The 15,677-nt window shown below is 47.7% G+C and overlaps 1 protein-coding gene across 2 annotated transcripts in view; it reads left to right on the forward strand.

Annotated features, from left to right (window-relative positions):
- The first annotated feature begins 318 nt into the window (after positions 1-318).
- Positions 319-15,677, forward strand: part of PTPRG (protein tyrosine phosphatase receptor type G) — a 713,510-nt gene continuing 698,151 nt past the window's right edge. The window contains exon 1 of one of the 2 annotated variants that reach the window (XM_030307145.1): positions 319-723. In XM_030307145.1, coding sequence (XP_030163005.1) covers positions 639-723 — 85 coding nt within the window. In that variant the 5' untranslated portion in view covers positions 319-638. The remainder of the gene's footprint in view (positions 724-15,677) is intronic. The other variant, XM_030307144.2, reaches the window with a different exon arrangement.

A 15,677-nucleotide genomic window follows, 5' to 3' on the forward strand; every position in this document is an offset into this window, starting at 1 on the left:
GGAGCATGGACTGAAGGCGCCCTCGCCCCAGCGCCCCTCTGAGATCCTTTGTGTTTTCCTCCGTTTCCTCCGGCCGTTTCTATTTTGGGGGGCTCTTCGCTCCCCCCGCCTCTCCCCTCCCCTTCCCCGCTCGCAAACATGCCTCCTTCCTTCCCCGGGCCCTGGAAGGAGCTGCCTGCCTGAAGCCCGGAGACGCCGCTCCGCGCTCAGCCCCGCCGCCGCCCGCCCGCTCTCGGGCTGCGCCGCGCCGCCGACTCAAGTTGGGGATCTTCGGCTGCTCGCCGCCGCCGCCGCCTGCGGTCCCTGCCTGCCCCGGGCCCCCGGCATCGCCGCCGCCCGCCGACTACTCACTGGCCCTGCTCGCTCGGCTTGCTCTTTTTTTGAACGGAAAGCAGCCCTTCTCCGCCGAGGATCGTCCCCAGCGTGGCTACGCGTTCCCGGTCACTTTTTGAGATTTTCCGGGGGGCGCTCGGCGGCTTCCCGGATTCCAGGGGGACTCGGGCCGCCGAGCGCGGGGGGCCCGTAGAGCGGGCGTGCAGGGGAAGAGCCCGGGCTTAGCGGAGGCTCACACGGAGGCAAGAACTTATTCAACAAGTTTACCCCCCCTGCCTTCCTCTTTTCGATGTGCGTTTTCGGACATGCGGAGGTTACTGGAACCGTGTTGGTGGATTTTGTTCCTGAAAATCACCAGTTCCGTGCTCCATTATGTCGTGTGCTTCCCCGGTGAGTGCCGGCCGCTGAGGGGACCCGGCCCTGGCCGGCGCGCGCGGGGGGATGCGGAGTTGTCGCCGCGGCACGGAGCTCGGGCGCCGGTCCCGAGGACCCTGGAGAGGGCGAAGGGGGGCCGGGCGCCCGGGAAGGAGAGAGAGGGATCCGCTCGGCTGGTTCTGGCGGCGTTTAGGGAGGCTGATGGTTGGGGAGGATGGAAGCAAGGGCTGGCGGGGGGACAAGGGGCCGTACAGGTCTGCTCTCGCTCAGGTTTGGGGGGGGGGTTCTGAGGGAGCCGGAGTAGGAAGAAAAGCTCGCTTTGCTGACACGCCGCGGTTCGGGAGAGAGCGAGCTCTGGAGCGATTGAGGAGACTGGGGCCAGGGGAGGATGCCTCTGTGGGTTTGGGGGGCCCAGGGTGCGCCCCTCGCCTAGGAGAGGATTGAAGGAGCTCGGAATTGGGGGACTTGCTTTGCGGCTTCCCGACCCTTTGGAGAGGCTGGTGGTGGAGGCTTGGGGATGTTGGGAGCCGCCTGCGTTCTGGTGTCCGGAGCCAGGGGCGACCCCCGTTCGGGGCTGGGGGGCAGGCTGCTCTTCCGTGCTGGAGCGAGACAGCTTTCCCGGGCGCTGGGGCCCGGGAGCGGTAGGAGGGCTGGGAGCAGGCGGTTTAGGGAGATCCGTGGCTCCCCCAACGGCGACCCCGTGGCGCCTTTGCCCAGCAACTCTGCTCCGCGGGGCTGCTCCAGTAGGGGCGCCGGGGGCGGGGGGAGGGGGGTGGTCGGCAGCTGGATTCCAGTTCGCAACGGGGCGGATTTTTTTTCTGTCTCGCGCGCCCTGCCTACCTTCATCTTTGCCCTTTTGCAGGCTGTTCGCGGCTGGCAGACCTAGACCCGCTCCTTTCTGGCCAGGTTAAGACGGGAACAGTATTGGCTATCGATGACGATAATAAATCACCGCACGTAGCAGTGTGCGGCTCGGCGACCCTCCACATCCAGCCCTCCACTGGCGGACCCTTTTTCCTCTCCGGGAGAGCAGAGGCCAGCCGCCTCCCTTGCCTCTCTTGCAGGAGCCCCCCAGCCCCCCGCGCCCGGGGCTACAGCTACACAGCTCCGAGCTCCTTGGAGTCTGTCCGACCCTGCTCCCCGGGGGTGGAGGCCACGTCCTCTGCCCTACCATGGGGAAGGGATGGGAAGGGGGCGATTCGCTTTTTTATCACTCGCTCTCGTAAGGATGGAGGACCCCCTCCCCCCGTTTCTGCCCTCTCATCCATTAGCTCTTGGCTACCCAGAGGTGGGGGTTATCTGAATGAAGGAAAAAAGGAACGTGCCCTGATGTTTCAGGCGGTCACAGCCGCCTGTCCCTGAGCGGCCTGAGCGCAAGGTTTTGGTGCAGCGGGTCTCCCAGCTCCATCGTGCGCCCTGCAACAGGGCGCGGGCGCTCTCGCTGCCCTCAGGGACCTGCTCCGGGAGTGGCAGCGAGTGTCCCTTTTGCAGGCACGGGGTGGCCTCGAGGGGGGCAGAGAGGCAAGGCACTGTCTTCTCTACGGCACCCCCTTTCCCCTCTGCGCATCCTCCTGCCCCCGGAACCGCAGGGAGCTCCTGCCACTGCCCCGAAACCTAGCTCGGATGGTGAGCGAGGACGCGCGTCCACAGCTAACACTGAGGCCTGGGGTTTGCCCACCGGGGTTCCGTCTCCACGGGGCTAGGGGCGGTGCGGACATTTCTCCTTAAGAATGCCCTCTCTCCCTTAAAAGACTCCGTGTTTGTGTTTCCCATCTGCTGCTTCTAGACTTTCTCTGCCGTAGACTTGCCGGCTGAGTGGGCTCAGGTGCATAGTGGGGTCGAGCGTTGTAAGGGTCAAGCTTTAATGGGGGCAGTGGGAGGCAGCAGAAGAGCAGCCCTGCGAAAGAAGAGGAATTTCTCCTTCCACTTCTGGCCGCCTCCTTTGCTCGGCTGTGCAGCCAGTGGGCTGGCCGTGGTTTTCTTTTTCCTGGTGTCTCAGGAAGCTTGAAATCCAAAATGGGACCTCCAGTGATGCCGCCTTCGTGGGGCTTGGACAGTTTGCACCTTCCACGTTTTGTTTTCGTGCCCACGCGGGGAGGTAAATAGCACATTTCCTCGCCCCGGAGCCCAAGACTGTCGGAAAGGGAAGGTGCAATGGTGTGAGGCTCGGGGGAAGAGGGGCTGTGGTTCGGAAAAGTACCTTTTGGAGAGGGTGCAGCAAGCAGCCTCTGGAACCAGGCAAAGTTAAAATGTCAGAACCGTGGGAGACGCCGGCTTTCGGTTTTCCGAAGGTGCCGCGACGCCGCTGGACCTCAGGGGGCGCCCCCGAGCCACTGGTGGGGCTCCTACCACCTCAGCTCGGCCGGCTCGGCCTCCTGGGTGCGGTGGGGCCGCGGTGGGAGCGGGGTTGGGGCGCACGCGGCCGGGTTCCCGGGCTCGGGGGCCTGCGGGTGCGCCCTGGGGCGAGGAGGCAGCCTCAGCTGGGAGCTTCTGCTCCTGGCTCGCTCCAAACCCAGTGGGGGCCCTCCTTTGCTTTGGGGACCCCCCCCCCCTTGCCCTCCATAACCTCGGAAGCTTTTATCTGGTTGACAGGAGGGATAAAAATGCTTCTGGTGTTTGGTAGGGTCCTCCTTGTGAGGCTTTAACCCCAATCCCTTATTTTGTTTCCTCTCAGAGTGACCAACTTTCCATTTGTATTTGTCCTCCGCTCGTGTTTCGGATGCAGGGTAGCTGTAATTTGGGAGGATTTTGGAAACAGCCCTGCCATGGATCTTTCCCCAGCTGGTCGGAAACAGTGGCTTTTAGTTAGTCTTCCAACAAAAGTACAGTATATGGCAGGTGTGGGACCCGCATCTCGGTTAGTGTTTCAAGAGATGTTTCCACTTTCCAGAGCAGAAGTGTTATCAAACATGTTTTAGTGCCTAGTACGTTCTTTTCCTACGTGCTTTAGAAAATACGCTGTTACAGAAAGATTTATGAAAATAGGAAAATGCAATGGATCCCTGTGGGTCCCGCCACCCAGTTACAGCGATGATCAATTCAATCTTTTCTATACCCTTCCACCCTCCCTAACAGCTCGTTATTTAAAAGCAAACCCGGTACATACTTCACTTAAGCGTGTGGCATATATAGCTCATCTTTGAGAATTTAAGTGCTTGCAACAGGATATAAAATGTTACGTGAGAGGGTTAACATTTTATGTATTTTACATTTGTAAGTTATTCAGCAGAAACATAAAATTTTTTTTTATTGATTTCTTCTCTTTCCACCCTCAGAGTGAAACTGTTCTCTTTGATTCTGATATGTTTTGTACCATAATTACATTACATCTAGGAGGCCGACGTTGGAAACACTTCAGATGGATAAGCTCTGTGTACTTTGGATGTGTCAGAATCAGACTATCGGTGATTGATGTCCAGTGAATCTCCCTCTCCTGCTGTCAGATCATTTGCATGTACTTGCTTATTGGTGATAGACATCCTTTATGGCCTTCTTAAAGATACTTTTTAAAAAAACTTTTATTTATTTTGAGAGAGCATGCACGTGGGAGGGTTAGAGAGAGGGAGAGAGAATCCCAAGCAGGCATGGGGGCTCAAATCCATGAACTGCAACACCATGACCCCAGCTGAAATCAAGTGTCTGTTGCCTAACCGATTGAACCACCCAGGCACCCCATTTACGGCCTTAGAAAAACGCAGAGGTAATATTTGTACGTTGGCAATCTTACTCTTTAGGAATGGAGTGAGAAATCATTCAGGTCCCTTCACCCCCTACACCCCGCTTCATGTGTCTCGTTTGAACCTGAATCTTTGTCCAGTCTTGAAACTTGGTCTCTTGGACACAGTTGTGGAATACAGCCTTCCATGTTTCCTTCTAAAGTGTCCTTCTTCCAGAGTTGATGAAGTTAGAACATGAATACAAATAGGCGTATCAGGATTTTTTGGAGATGGGAAGTTGCTGCTGCCAGAGGCAGAAAGTTTTAAGGAAAAGTTGGCTGAAATGAGAAAAAAAACCACAACTGTTCAATAGTGAAACACCTCCCCATAATCATGGACTTGTTTTCACTGAGTAAAAGATTATATTGTTTACATGAAGCAGTGCAGGGACAGCAAAAGGAAACAAAACCCCTTTCACATTCCTCTTTGTTTTCTGAAACTCCCCAAGTTAATGTATATAATCAGTTACATATTGCTGCGCCAATTGGAATGGACTTTCTTGCCATTCAGGTAAGATCATTAAAAATGCCCCATAGCAATTGTTCCTGCGGACCTCCCTCCCATCTCCTTACCCCCCTCCCTTGTTTTTCTGGAAACTTCTTGACGCCGAGGACAGTCTGGACACTTAGATTAGCTTTACCTAGGTGAAGACAAATTAAATTTTGCTAATGCTTTGCTGCTTTACCTCTTGACCTTTATGGTGGATGGTTTTTTTTTTTTAATCTGAATTTCCACTCAACATTTTACTTGTATAGTATGCGGGCAGTGTAGTGGTATTTCTAATCAGGTGAAGATTCTAAGATGGGTGTACATTCTGAATTGCAAGATTAAAAAAAAAATAGGATTAACATTTTCATCCTGGGCACAACTTCCCTGTGGTCACATTTCATGAATCAGAACTTTCAGGACAAATTCAGGGCATCTGAAGTTATCTAATGAATTCTGGATTCTCCCCATCTGCTCCCCTCCCCAATAAGCCTTTGATGTACCTTGGTACGGGTTGATCACTATCAGGTGATCAGTGGTAATCACTGAAACTGCATTTTTGGCTGTATGTGTGGAAAATTAGAGGCCTGTGTATCTAATAATATAAAGGAAGCCAAGGAAATGTGCCTAGCTCCCCACCAGAGCTTGATGTAGGTAAAAAGCTAGTGAATACAGAGGCAGGGCGGGGGTGGGAGGGGCTCCAGAAAGTAAGAAATGTTCTCTTGGTAAGAGCCTGCCCCCAGCAGGCAGTGGGAGTTGCTTGTGGAATTTGTCCTGGAACGAGATTGCCTGGGCACACATTAGGTCCACGCTAAATATTTGCAAAGGATTAAAGGATCAGATACTTCAGGTTCTCTTCCTGAGAAATTGGAGTGACCACCTTGCTTGTAAAGAACTAAACCCAGGTCTATGGCAATGCTATATGCATGTAAAAAACCAGAGGCACCATTGTAAGGAAAAGGGTTATCTGTTACAGACTTTGATTTGACATTTTTGGGGGAAAGGGGGTTGTGTCTATGAGGAATTGTAACCAAGAAAAATCACTCCAAAAATAATGTGTGTTTTAAAATCCCTTGTTTACCTCTCCCTACTTTTTCCTGCAGTTCCCTTTTGTCTCAAATTTCCGAGACCACAGAATTGTTAACGTTTCTTTAAAAAAAATAAATCTGGAAGCAATGTGGGTGAATTTCATTTTCAGAAGCATCTGATGGTTGAAATCTATAACAGATAAATTTGTGGTTTGCTCCGGTTCTAAAAAGTATGAAGTTTCTAAGAGATGGCTGTGTAAGATTGCTTGAAGTAAGCTAGAGGGCTCCGTGTGCCATTGTCTGCTCCTATAGGGACACCTGTGACTGGAGGGGCCCTTTCACCTGGTATCATTTGCAGCAAAATGTTTGGTGTTTTGACAGAAAAAAATATAATCTATGTGAGATGGTTTGTCAGGCCTATGCAGGTTCATAGATTTTATGAGTATAATATCTGATATACTTACTTTGAAAAACATTGTAATAAGTGCTTTTAGGGCTACGTGGAGGAAAGACAGCTGACTAGGTTTCAGATGTGCTTCTCTTTTTGAAGCCCCTCTAACTGAATTGGGTGGTGTTACTGTTGTACCGAGGGTGGGGGCTGGGAGGTGGGAGGCAACTGTCACATTGAAGGAGAAGTTGTGTTCTCATGAAGGTCACTGTACTGTTGGGTCTGCATATAGCAAGAAGTCTTGTAGGAGCCTGGAACGTGTTAATGCCTTTTGTTTTTGTTTTTAAACCAGGTAACTGTGGAGAGTTATACTGAATATATTGAAGTACTTAAGAGTCTTTGCAGCCAGCCCCCCTCTCCCATTACTAGCTGTGCTGCTTTAGATAAGTTACTTCACCTCTCTGTTCCCCTCTTTATCTCTCTCTCTCTCTTTTTCTCTCTCTCTCTGCGAAATGTCACAGTGATAGTACCCTGACTCCTAAGGTCTTTGCATGGCCTGAGCAAGAATGCATGCTAAAGGGCTTAGAACTTTGCATGGTGAACGAGAGGTACTCAGTACAGTAGCCATTTTTATTTTATGTGTATTAAAGAGAGTTGGACAGGAGTATATGGAAAGAGGAGAATGGAACTGAAAAAGACAAGGGTGTGTAAAATTAAAAAAAAAAAACATTTTAAAAGTGTTTACATAGACTTGCACGATGGGTTTTGTGCCTGGCTTTGCTGTTGAGGGCAAGGAGGAAGAGGATGGGCATGGGGACATCCCATGTAAAATTAGTGAAATGGTTACTTTGAGGTTTTTTTTTTTTTTTTTTTTTTTTTTTTTTAAATTTTTTTTTTTCCACGTTTATTTATTTTTGGGACAGAGAGAGACAGAGCATGAACGGGGGAGGGGCAGAGAGAGAGGGAGACACAGAATCAGAAACAGGCTCCAGGCTCTGAGCCATCAGCCCAGAGCCCGACGCGGGGCTCGAACTCACGGACCGTGAGATCGTGACCTGGCTGAAGTCGGACGCTTAACCGACTGCGCCACCCAGGCGCCCCACTTTGAGGTTTAAGGAAATAAGAAAGTCTCCATGAAGTCTGAGATATCTCATCACTCACAGGACAAAGGAGGGTCTCCCCGTTACCAACTTAAAAGTCTTTTTCTTTTTTTTAAATTTTTTTTTTTTCAACGTTTATTTATTTTTGGGACAGAGAGAGACAGAGCATGAACGGGGGAGGGGCAGAGAGAGAGGGAGACACAGAATCGGAAACAGGCTCCAGGCTCTGAGCCATCAGCCCAGAGCCTGACGCGGGGCTCGAACTCACGGACCGCGAGATCGTGACCTGGCTGAAGTCGGACGCTTAACCGACTGCGCCACCCAGGCGCCCCTCTTTTTCTTTTTTAATGTTTATTTATTTTGAGAGCCAGAGGGAGAAAGAGAGGGAGGGAAGGAGGGATAGAGAGAATCCCAAGCAGACCCTGTGCTGTGAGCAGAGCCCGACCGGACATGGGGCTCGAGAGATCATGACCTGAGTGGAAATGAAGAGTCAAACCCTTATCCGACTGAGCCCCCCTCAGGCACCCCTCCCAACTTTAAATGGAAAAAATGTTTTCCACCGTTTTAAAAGGTGCTGTGTGAATCTCCAGGATCCACGTGTGGTGTTATCCTTGGTAGAAAGAGTTGCCTGGCCCCTGCACCCTGCCGATTCTTCTAAGGCCTTCTGGACTGTGTTGTTACCAAAGGGGAAGGGTCTGCCTGTTACTGGCATTCCTGGGTTTTACTTTTGTGCTGCTAAGGGGAAGCAAGCCGTGCTATTTGGGTATTGCTTTTATTTTGTGCTCGTATGGCCCTTGGACACCGTCACATCCCTGGCTCCCCATCTTCATAGATTCAGACCTGCCGAGCGTGCAGGGGAGAGCCACACACGGTGCGTAGCTCCTGCCCTCGAATCAATTTCTTGCAAACTGAAATCAGCATGATGGTTTTCTGGCCAAACAACAAAATGCGATTTTAAACCACTCGACTTAGCTATTTTTGGGCTGTGGCAAAGTGACACAGTTGGCTGCTAAAATCGAGCAGCTAAAAAAGAAGAAATGAAAGCATAGTTCATGGAATATGTAACACTTCCATGCAAGAAAATAGGACAACTGGTCTTATTTTTGGGTCTGTGATACTATTTTTCTAACGAGAATGAAACAGGTTTGTCAATTGATACCGCAACGGGTATACTTTTGAGGAATTCACGCTGGTTGTAGGACTCCAAGAGGTATTTGAATTTTCACACCATTGCAGCCACGTAAGCTTCACAGTGTACTTAAATCAGATAAATGCATCATCAGTTTGGAATAGTTTGGATAGAGGAGACCGCCATAAACGGTTTACCAAATGTAAACGCATAGGCCGGATTAATAAGGAAGTGTTGACTTTTTGCAGGTCACGTTAGTTACACATTGTCAAAAGGATTTCTTTACAAAGCAATTGTTATTTATAAGTGGTTTCTGTTTATTAAAAAAAAAATTACTTCTCCTGAAGTGTGCCCATTCAGCGAGTGTGGAGGCTACAAACTAGGGGCGAGTTACCCAACACCTGGAGGTGGGATTGAGGGGCGGGCATCGGTGAACTGTCAGACCCAGACGGAGGTACCTCTTCTTCAGGAACCACTGTAGGACCCCAGAGGCGCAGGTTGAAATTCTTGTTCTATTATGGAAGTGTTACCTTGGGCAAATGGGCCTCAGTTTTTTAATCCATAAAATGAGAACAGTGGTGCTTGCCATTATCTAGGCGCTGTGCCTGAGCTTTGACCTACCTGGATGCAGACACTGTAAATATCTCTGCTTTAGGTTGAAGAAACTAAAGCTGAAGGAAGCTGTCCCTTGTCCACGGTGTCACCCCTTGGTGTAAGTGGGGTTGGCTAGATGATGCCTCTCTAATCATTTCTCAGGATACTTTTTTTTTTTTTTAATTTTTTTTTTCAACGTTTATTTATTTTTGGGACAGAGAGAGACAGAGCATGAACGGGGGAGGGGCAGAGAGAGAGGGAGACACAGAATCGGAAACAGGCTCCAGGCTCTGAGCCATCAGCCCAGAGCCTGACGCGGGGCTCGAACTCACGGACCACGAGATCGTGACCTGGCTGAAGTCGGACGTTTAACCGACTGCGCCACCCAGGCGCCCCTCTCAGGATACTTTTGAATTTCAGACTGGTTGCTGTTTGTTTGAAAACTGTTTTTCCTAATTGCATAGGAAGGCCAATTAAGAGACAGACCCAGCCTTGTACATTTCTCCTTGGTACTTTTCCCATATAAGCAAGGACCATAAACACTAGGTGAAGTAAAGGTGTCTTTCTGTGTATTTACCACAAATAAATAAGGAAATAATGCAATTAGTATAGGACTCTATTTGGTTTCATTGAGGAGATGACCTTTCAGCAAATTACTTTAGCTTCTCAATAAGGTGATAATAACTGTGGGCAGAGTGAGCTTGTTGGTGGTAAGTTTTTCTGATTCCTTGTCAGAATGATCTCATGTAGTTCATTGTTTGAGAACTTTTGTTTGTGGCATCGAATATGGTTATGTTAGAATAATGCGGTATTATTATCCCATATATCATTCAAGTGTGGGCTGCAGGCTCTGGAGCTCGGCTGTCCTGGTTGTGTCCTTTTTTTGACTCGAAAAGGTCTGAGGGAGTTGTATTTGGTGGCAAGAGATGGTGTGGGTTCTGGATTTTTCCTCTGGGGTGTAGAAGTAGCCAAGGGAGCCAGCCAAGCCAGGCATGGGATCTGAGCAAGACCCTGCGCTCCTTTGGGGTTGTTTTCCCCACCCTTAACTGAAATTCGCCTGGGATTTTAGGGGTTGTTGGTGCCAGGCTGGGCAGTTTGGAAGGTTGTATCCTTTCTGCAGGATGCAAGTCAGATGCTCATTGCATATTATATTGTGATTTCTGAGGTGTACATCTTGTTAACATTCCTCTGAGAGTTTGCTTCCTAAGGCTCTAAGAACCCTTTGATTATGTTGCTAACCTTGCTACAGAATATCCTGAGGGAACAGCCAACAAGGTGGTGAGTGGATCTTGGTTAATGGAATGCCTATAAGCTATTTTTTGTTTTTAAACATTAAACCTTGTTTTTCCTGGAGTCCAGGTGAAAAACGGAGGCTTGTTCGTGCCAATGAGGTTACATAGGGCCTTTAAAACTAATGTGATTTGTGATTATGGGGCAGGATTCTTTGTCTAAATAGAGAACACAAAGCTAGTTCTTGATCTTACTCTGGAAAAGAGAAATAGAGAAGGTCAGTCATTCGGGTTATCTGGAGTTCTGTGGGGGGCATCTGGCCATACTGTGTTGACAAGAAAAAAATGAAATGAGAAATTGGGGCATTTTGTATCTATGCCCTTAACAAGTGGATCCTGAGTATTTACAGCATGCCGGGCACTGTTCCAGGCACTTGGGGGACAGTGGTGACCCAAATGGGTGGAAACTCCTGTCCTCATGGTAGCTTCCCAGAGACGTCTCAGTTACTCCTGGAAAATTGGACGCCCTGCAGCTTAGTGCCTATATTCTTGCTTGGCAACAGGGTAAGCTTGAATTAAATAGTGGCTGCCCCCTGAGATGGGGCAGTCACCGGGCCCATAGCGGTTATTTACAATATCCAGCTGGTCCCTGGAGGTGTTTGCCATCTGTGTAGGGGAGACTTGTAAGTTTCTGCCTGAGGGCAAGTTTTTTTTGTTTTGTTTTTTTGTCTTTTTTTGGTTATTGCTTGCTTGAGGTTTTGTATTACCTGGATTGGAGGTGCGTAAGTGCGTGTGTATGTGCGTGTCGTGCTGTGAGGACAAACACCACTGGCTGACAGAGTGCCTTCATTCCTGTCAGTCTGGCCTATACAAGCTGGAGCTCAGCCATCCTGGCTGGCTGTGTCCTTTTTGGCTGTGTAGGTGGCCTGCTGCTTGGGCGTTTCACGGTATTGTGACTTCTGTGGCCCCATCTAAATTGCTGTTGGCTTGTTCAGTTTCAAAAAAGTTGTTTTGAAAAATGTTATCATTTGGTATAAGAACCAGCTCTCTTGGTCACCTCCTTGTTACCCAACTATAGAGGAAGGCGATGAGGGAAGGACGATGACCAGTCTGGAAGGATCCAAGTCAGTTAATACTGGAGATGTCATTTTAGTGGGTCCCTTGCCAAGTATCTTAATTTTTTCATAGAACATCCCTGAGCCATTAACTTTTTTGTGTATGATACCTATACATGGTTTAATGTATGGTGGAAATAGCACATCTTAATTTTTCCAAAAACAACATATGAAAACCAGCAGAATGGCCAGCTTTTGGCATAGACAGAAGATTTGAGTAGGTGATTCCTTCGCCCTAATTCTAGCACATTCTTCAAGTGGCCATTATGATATGTGGTATATTCACCTGAATTCCTTATGTATGATTCAGATCCTAATTAGACTGTTTGCTCTTTGAGGCCAGGACGTCATTCCTCCTTCCATCTGGTCTATCTTCAGCATCGGTGGGGTGTTAGTCATATTTGAGGACTGACAGAATGAGTAGATGCTCCCTTAAACAAGACATTACCAGACATTTGATAGCATTGTAATTGGTTTCCAGAAATCTCACATTGTATATTGTATCCTTATAAGAGGTAGGGTATTCACACTTAACGTCTTCTTTAAGAGAATTAAGAGTATACATATTTTCGTGGTGTTTGCAGTCCATCCTTAAAAAGGGAGAAGCTGGGCATCTGGGTGGCTCAGTCAGTTGAGCATCCGACTCTTGATTTTGGCTCAGGTCATGATCCCAGGGTCATTGGGATGGAGCCCCGCATCCTACTCCCACTTGCGTGTGCCCTCGCTCTCAAATAAGTACATAAATAAAATAAAAATAAAATAACATAATAAGAGAGAAGATAAATTTGTATTTTCTGTTGCTGGCCACCAAGGTATCTTTTGCTGGAAACAAAATACATTCTAATTAGAGTTGAATGTCCTCAGGGGCAGCAGGGTTATATTTTGATGATCACAAACTTTTCTCTTTTGGAATAACTTAGGCTACATTCTGTGAGGCTGGTGTTCATTTACACCAGTAGTCCCCTTGGTTTTAGGGTTGATTAAGGAGAAATGGGTATTCGCATGTCTGCTTTGGTTGTTCTGGTAACAGTGACATGAGGTATCCAGAGGGCTGCAGAGTTTGCTTGCACGGACCATAGAGTCTGAAGATGAATGTTGATCTAGTACCTTGTGACAAGGCTTTGGGCAGGTTGGTCTAGGAAAAGGGCTTGCCCGAAGTGACCATTTTTGCTTGCTTCACAAGTATTGGTTGATCACCTTGTCGAATGGCCTTGATGAGACAGCTGTTGGCTGGTACAGCATGGTGATTCTTTGCTTAGAATCGAAGTTTTCTAGAATTCATTGCTAGTCGACGCCACCCTGTTTTATTCTTCTTCCATCCAGTTGTTTTCTCTTCTAAAACTACTCATTTTCACTGCTTACATGCATGCAAAGGCCACGTGGAGGGTGAGGACAATAGAAAAAACTTGGTAGTTTTAGGTATCAGCTCATTTTCCCAACTGATCAGATTGTGCAGCAGCTGCTAAAATTATCTCGTGGGATAGAGGGTGGGTAACTCTGGCATTCATTTTTTCTGAACCCCTTTGAAGATGTGCTTTTTTTTTTTAGTTGTGTTTTTAATGTTTATTTTTGAGAGAGACAGAGACAGAGCACCAGCAGGGGAGGGGCAGAAAGAGAGAGACACACACAGAATCCAAAGCAGGCTCCAGGCTGTGAACTGTCAGCACAGAGCCCGACATGAGGCTCGAACCCACCAACAGTGAGATCATGACCTAAGCCAAAGTCGGAGGCTTAACCGACTGAGCCACCCAGGTGCCCCCCAGGATGTGCTTTTTAAAAGAGAAACTTCTCAGTTGTTAATGAGGCATAGCAACTGATGCAAAGGAGGGGGGGTGCTGCTGATTCTAGAGGTTCCTGTCTTCACTGGGGATGCCAAGTGGAGGAAAAATTGATTTCTGGAGATGTAAGCACTCTGACCAGAGAAACAAAGGAGTTTGGGGAAATAATTCTTCACGTGCCTTGGGACCTTTAAGAGTTTTGACGAAGTGAGACTTGAGACAGGTGCATTCTGATGAAAGGGGCCACTGGCAAATGCGTTTGGTTTTTGAATTGCACAGGTCTGTCCATCAAGTTAAGTAAGTGGCCCACTTTCGTGAATCCTGGCTTTGTTCTTTACTTACTTGGGCCAGTTACTTGAATTAGCTTTCTCATCTATAAAATGGGGGATGATGAGAGTTTTAACCTCCTGGAGTCCTTGAGGGGATGAAATGGGACTGTGAGTGCAAAGTACCAGAAAAGCATCAGGTGCACAGGGCATTATAAATGGTGCCCAGCCGTTTTTAATATCTGTTGCTTAACATTTATGAAAGAAATGCTTGCATACATATGAACTCACTTAGTGCCATGTGACCTTACGAAGAGGTGGGAGACTGGGAACTCAGGGAGAGCGGAGATCCCACAGTTAACAAAATGGCCGGATCGGAATTTCAACTTGCCTTTCTAGATGGTGTCATGTTCCCTCTCCGCTAACAGAGTAGGTGGTGGATGAATTAAAGTGCATGTGGCACCGGGACATTTTTTATTGACAGAGATTTACCAAAGATGGCTATTAGGTTTCAATTTGCCCTATCTGCCCCCACCTTAAAGGAACAGGTTTATAGTTACTCTTGGTATCTCATTACTGAAATTACCTGCGTGGGTAGGATGTACGTGTCTTACTCTCTCCCTTCCTTCTTTCCTTTCTCCTGTCTGTCTGTCTATCTATCTATCTATCTATCTATCTATATCTGTTAATGTGGGACCTGTCCTATCCCTTGGGTGCACACGGATGGGAATACTCAGTGCAAGTCTGTAGCATGTACGTGTTCATGTGTTTGTCTCCGTGTTATTTTGCAGGTGTTCTACACAGGGATTGGAAATTGGCATTTGAGGTGAGGGTCCTCATTGCCCTAGCTTGACAGACATTGCTATTTGATCGCAGAGCTTTTTCCTGCGAACACCTAAACTAGGTCTTGAAGTTCTTTGCAAGATTTGGCCTGGGAGAGGACTTCTGTGCTGTCTCTGTGCTATTCTGAGACACGTTAGCCAGCCTTAGAGGATAGCATAAGGAAAAGCGTTTCCAAGGGGCTTTTATATTCTTGCTACTGCAGGGGCAATTTTTAAACCATGGAGCTCTTTTGAAATGGACCTGAAAGAGCAGGTATCAATAGCAAGTATCATGTGCACAGGTTTCCTGATTCACAACATTGATTTTGGCTCATATTTGACTCACATTCATTTATTAACAAGGAAAAAAAAATCCAAATCTCTTGGTGGTGGTTACATCATATTCTAATTGGTGAGCTTTACTAATGCAGGTTTAGGGACTTAAATTTAGTTGCTTAGTTTTCCTTTTCTTCAAAGCCCAAAGGTTTTGCATCAGATTAAGGCTCCTGTAGGACTGTTTGTATTCCAAAGTGACACCTTTCTGAATTCTTAGCTATTTAAGTAAGTGTTAAGTACGGGCTTGGTGACAGCAGTCTTTAAAACTGTGACTGGCTAAATGGATCCTTTCCCCTGTTGTTTATATCTGGTAAAGTGTCTTGTGTTTACTCTGAATAAATTCATTGTTACCTTTTAGGTAGCTTGTTTCTCAAAATCTGAGCGGTCCCCTGATCAGTGTTATTTTTGCTACTGAAATTGGAGAGCGGGGATAAAAGGTGAAAGGAGTTCTTTTGTGAAGCTGACGTCAGATGACTTTTTGGTATTTGGTGATACACCAAGTACTTGGATGACGGCAGGTAATCCCTTATCTGTTCCCTGGATATGAGCTTTTCACCCCTAAAGGTTGAGCCTTTGCTTAGCTATGAACTGTCTGTGGAGCTGAGCTGTCCCGCATGGTAGCTGCCAGCCACAGGTGGCTAGTGACCACTCAAAATGTGGCTTGTCCGAATTGAGACACGCTTTAAGTCTAAGATACACGCGGAGTTTCAAAGACCTATGGAAAAAGTTTGTAAAATAGCTCATTAAAATTGTACATTGATTGTTGAAATGATAAATTTTCAATACTTTGGGTTAAGTGGGATATATTACTAAAATTTATATTGCCTGTTTCTTTTTACTGTTTTGTGTGATGTGACCATTGTAAAACTTAAAAGTATGTATGTGGCTCGCTTTCCTGGCTTGTATTGTAGTTTTATCTGATAGCACTGGGGTAGAGTGCTCTTTCCAGCCTTATCTTGCCTTCCAGAAGAGCGTTTCACAGC

This window comes from Lynx canadensis, chromosome A2 (genome assembly GCF_007474595.2).
Source record: "Lynx canadensis isolate LIC74 chromosome A2, mLynCan4.pri.v2, whole genome shotgun sequence".
In the NCBI taxonomy this organism is placed as follows: domain Eukaryota; kingdom Metazoa; phylum Chordata; class Mammalia; order Carnivora; family Felidae; genus Lynx; species Lynx canadensis.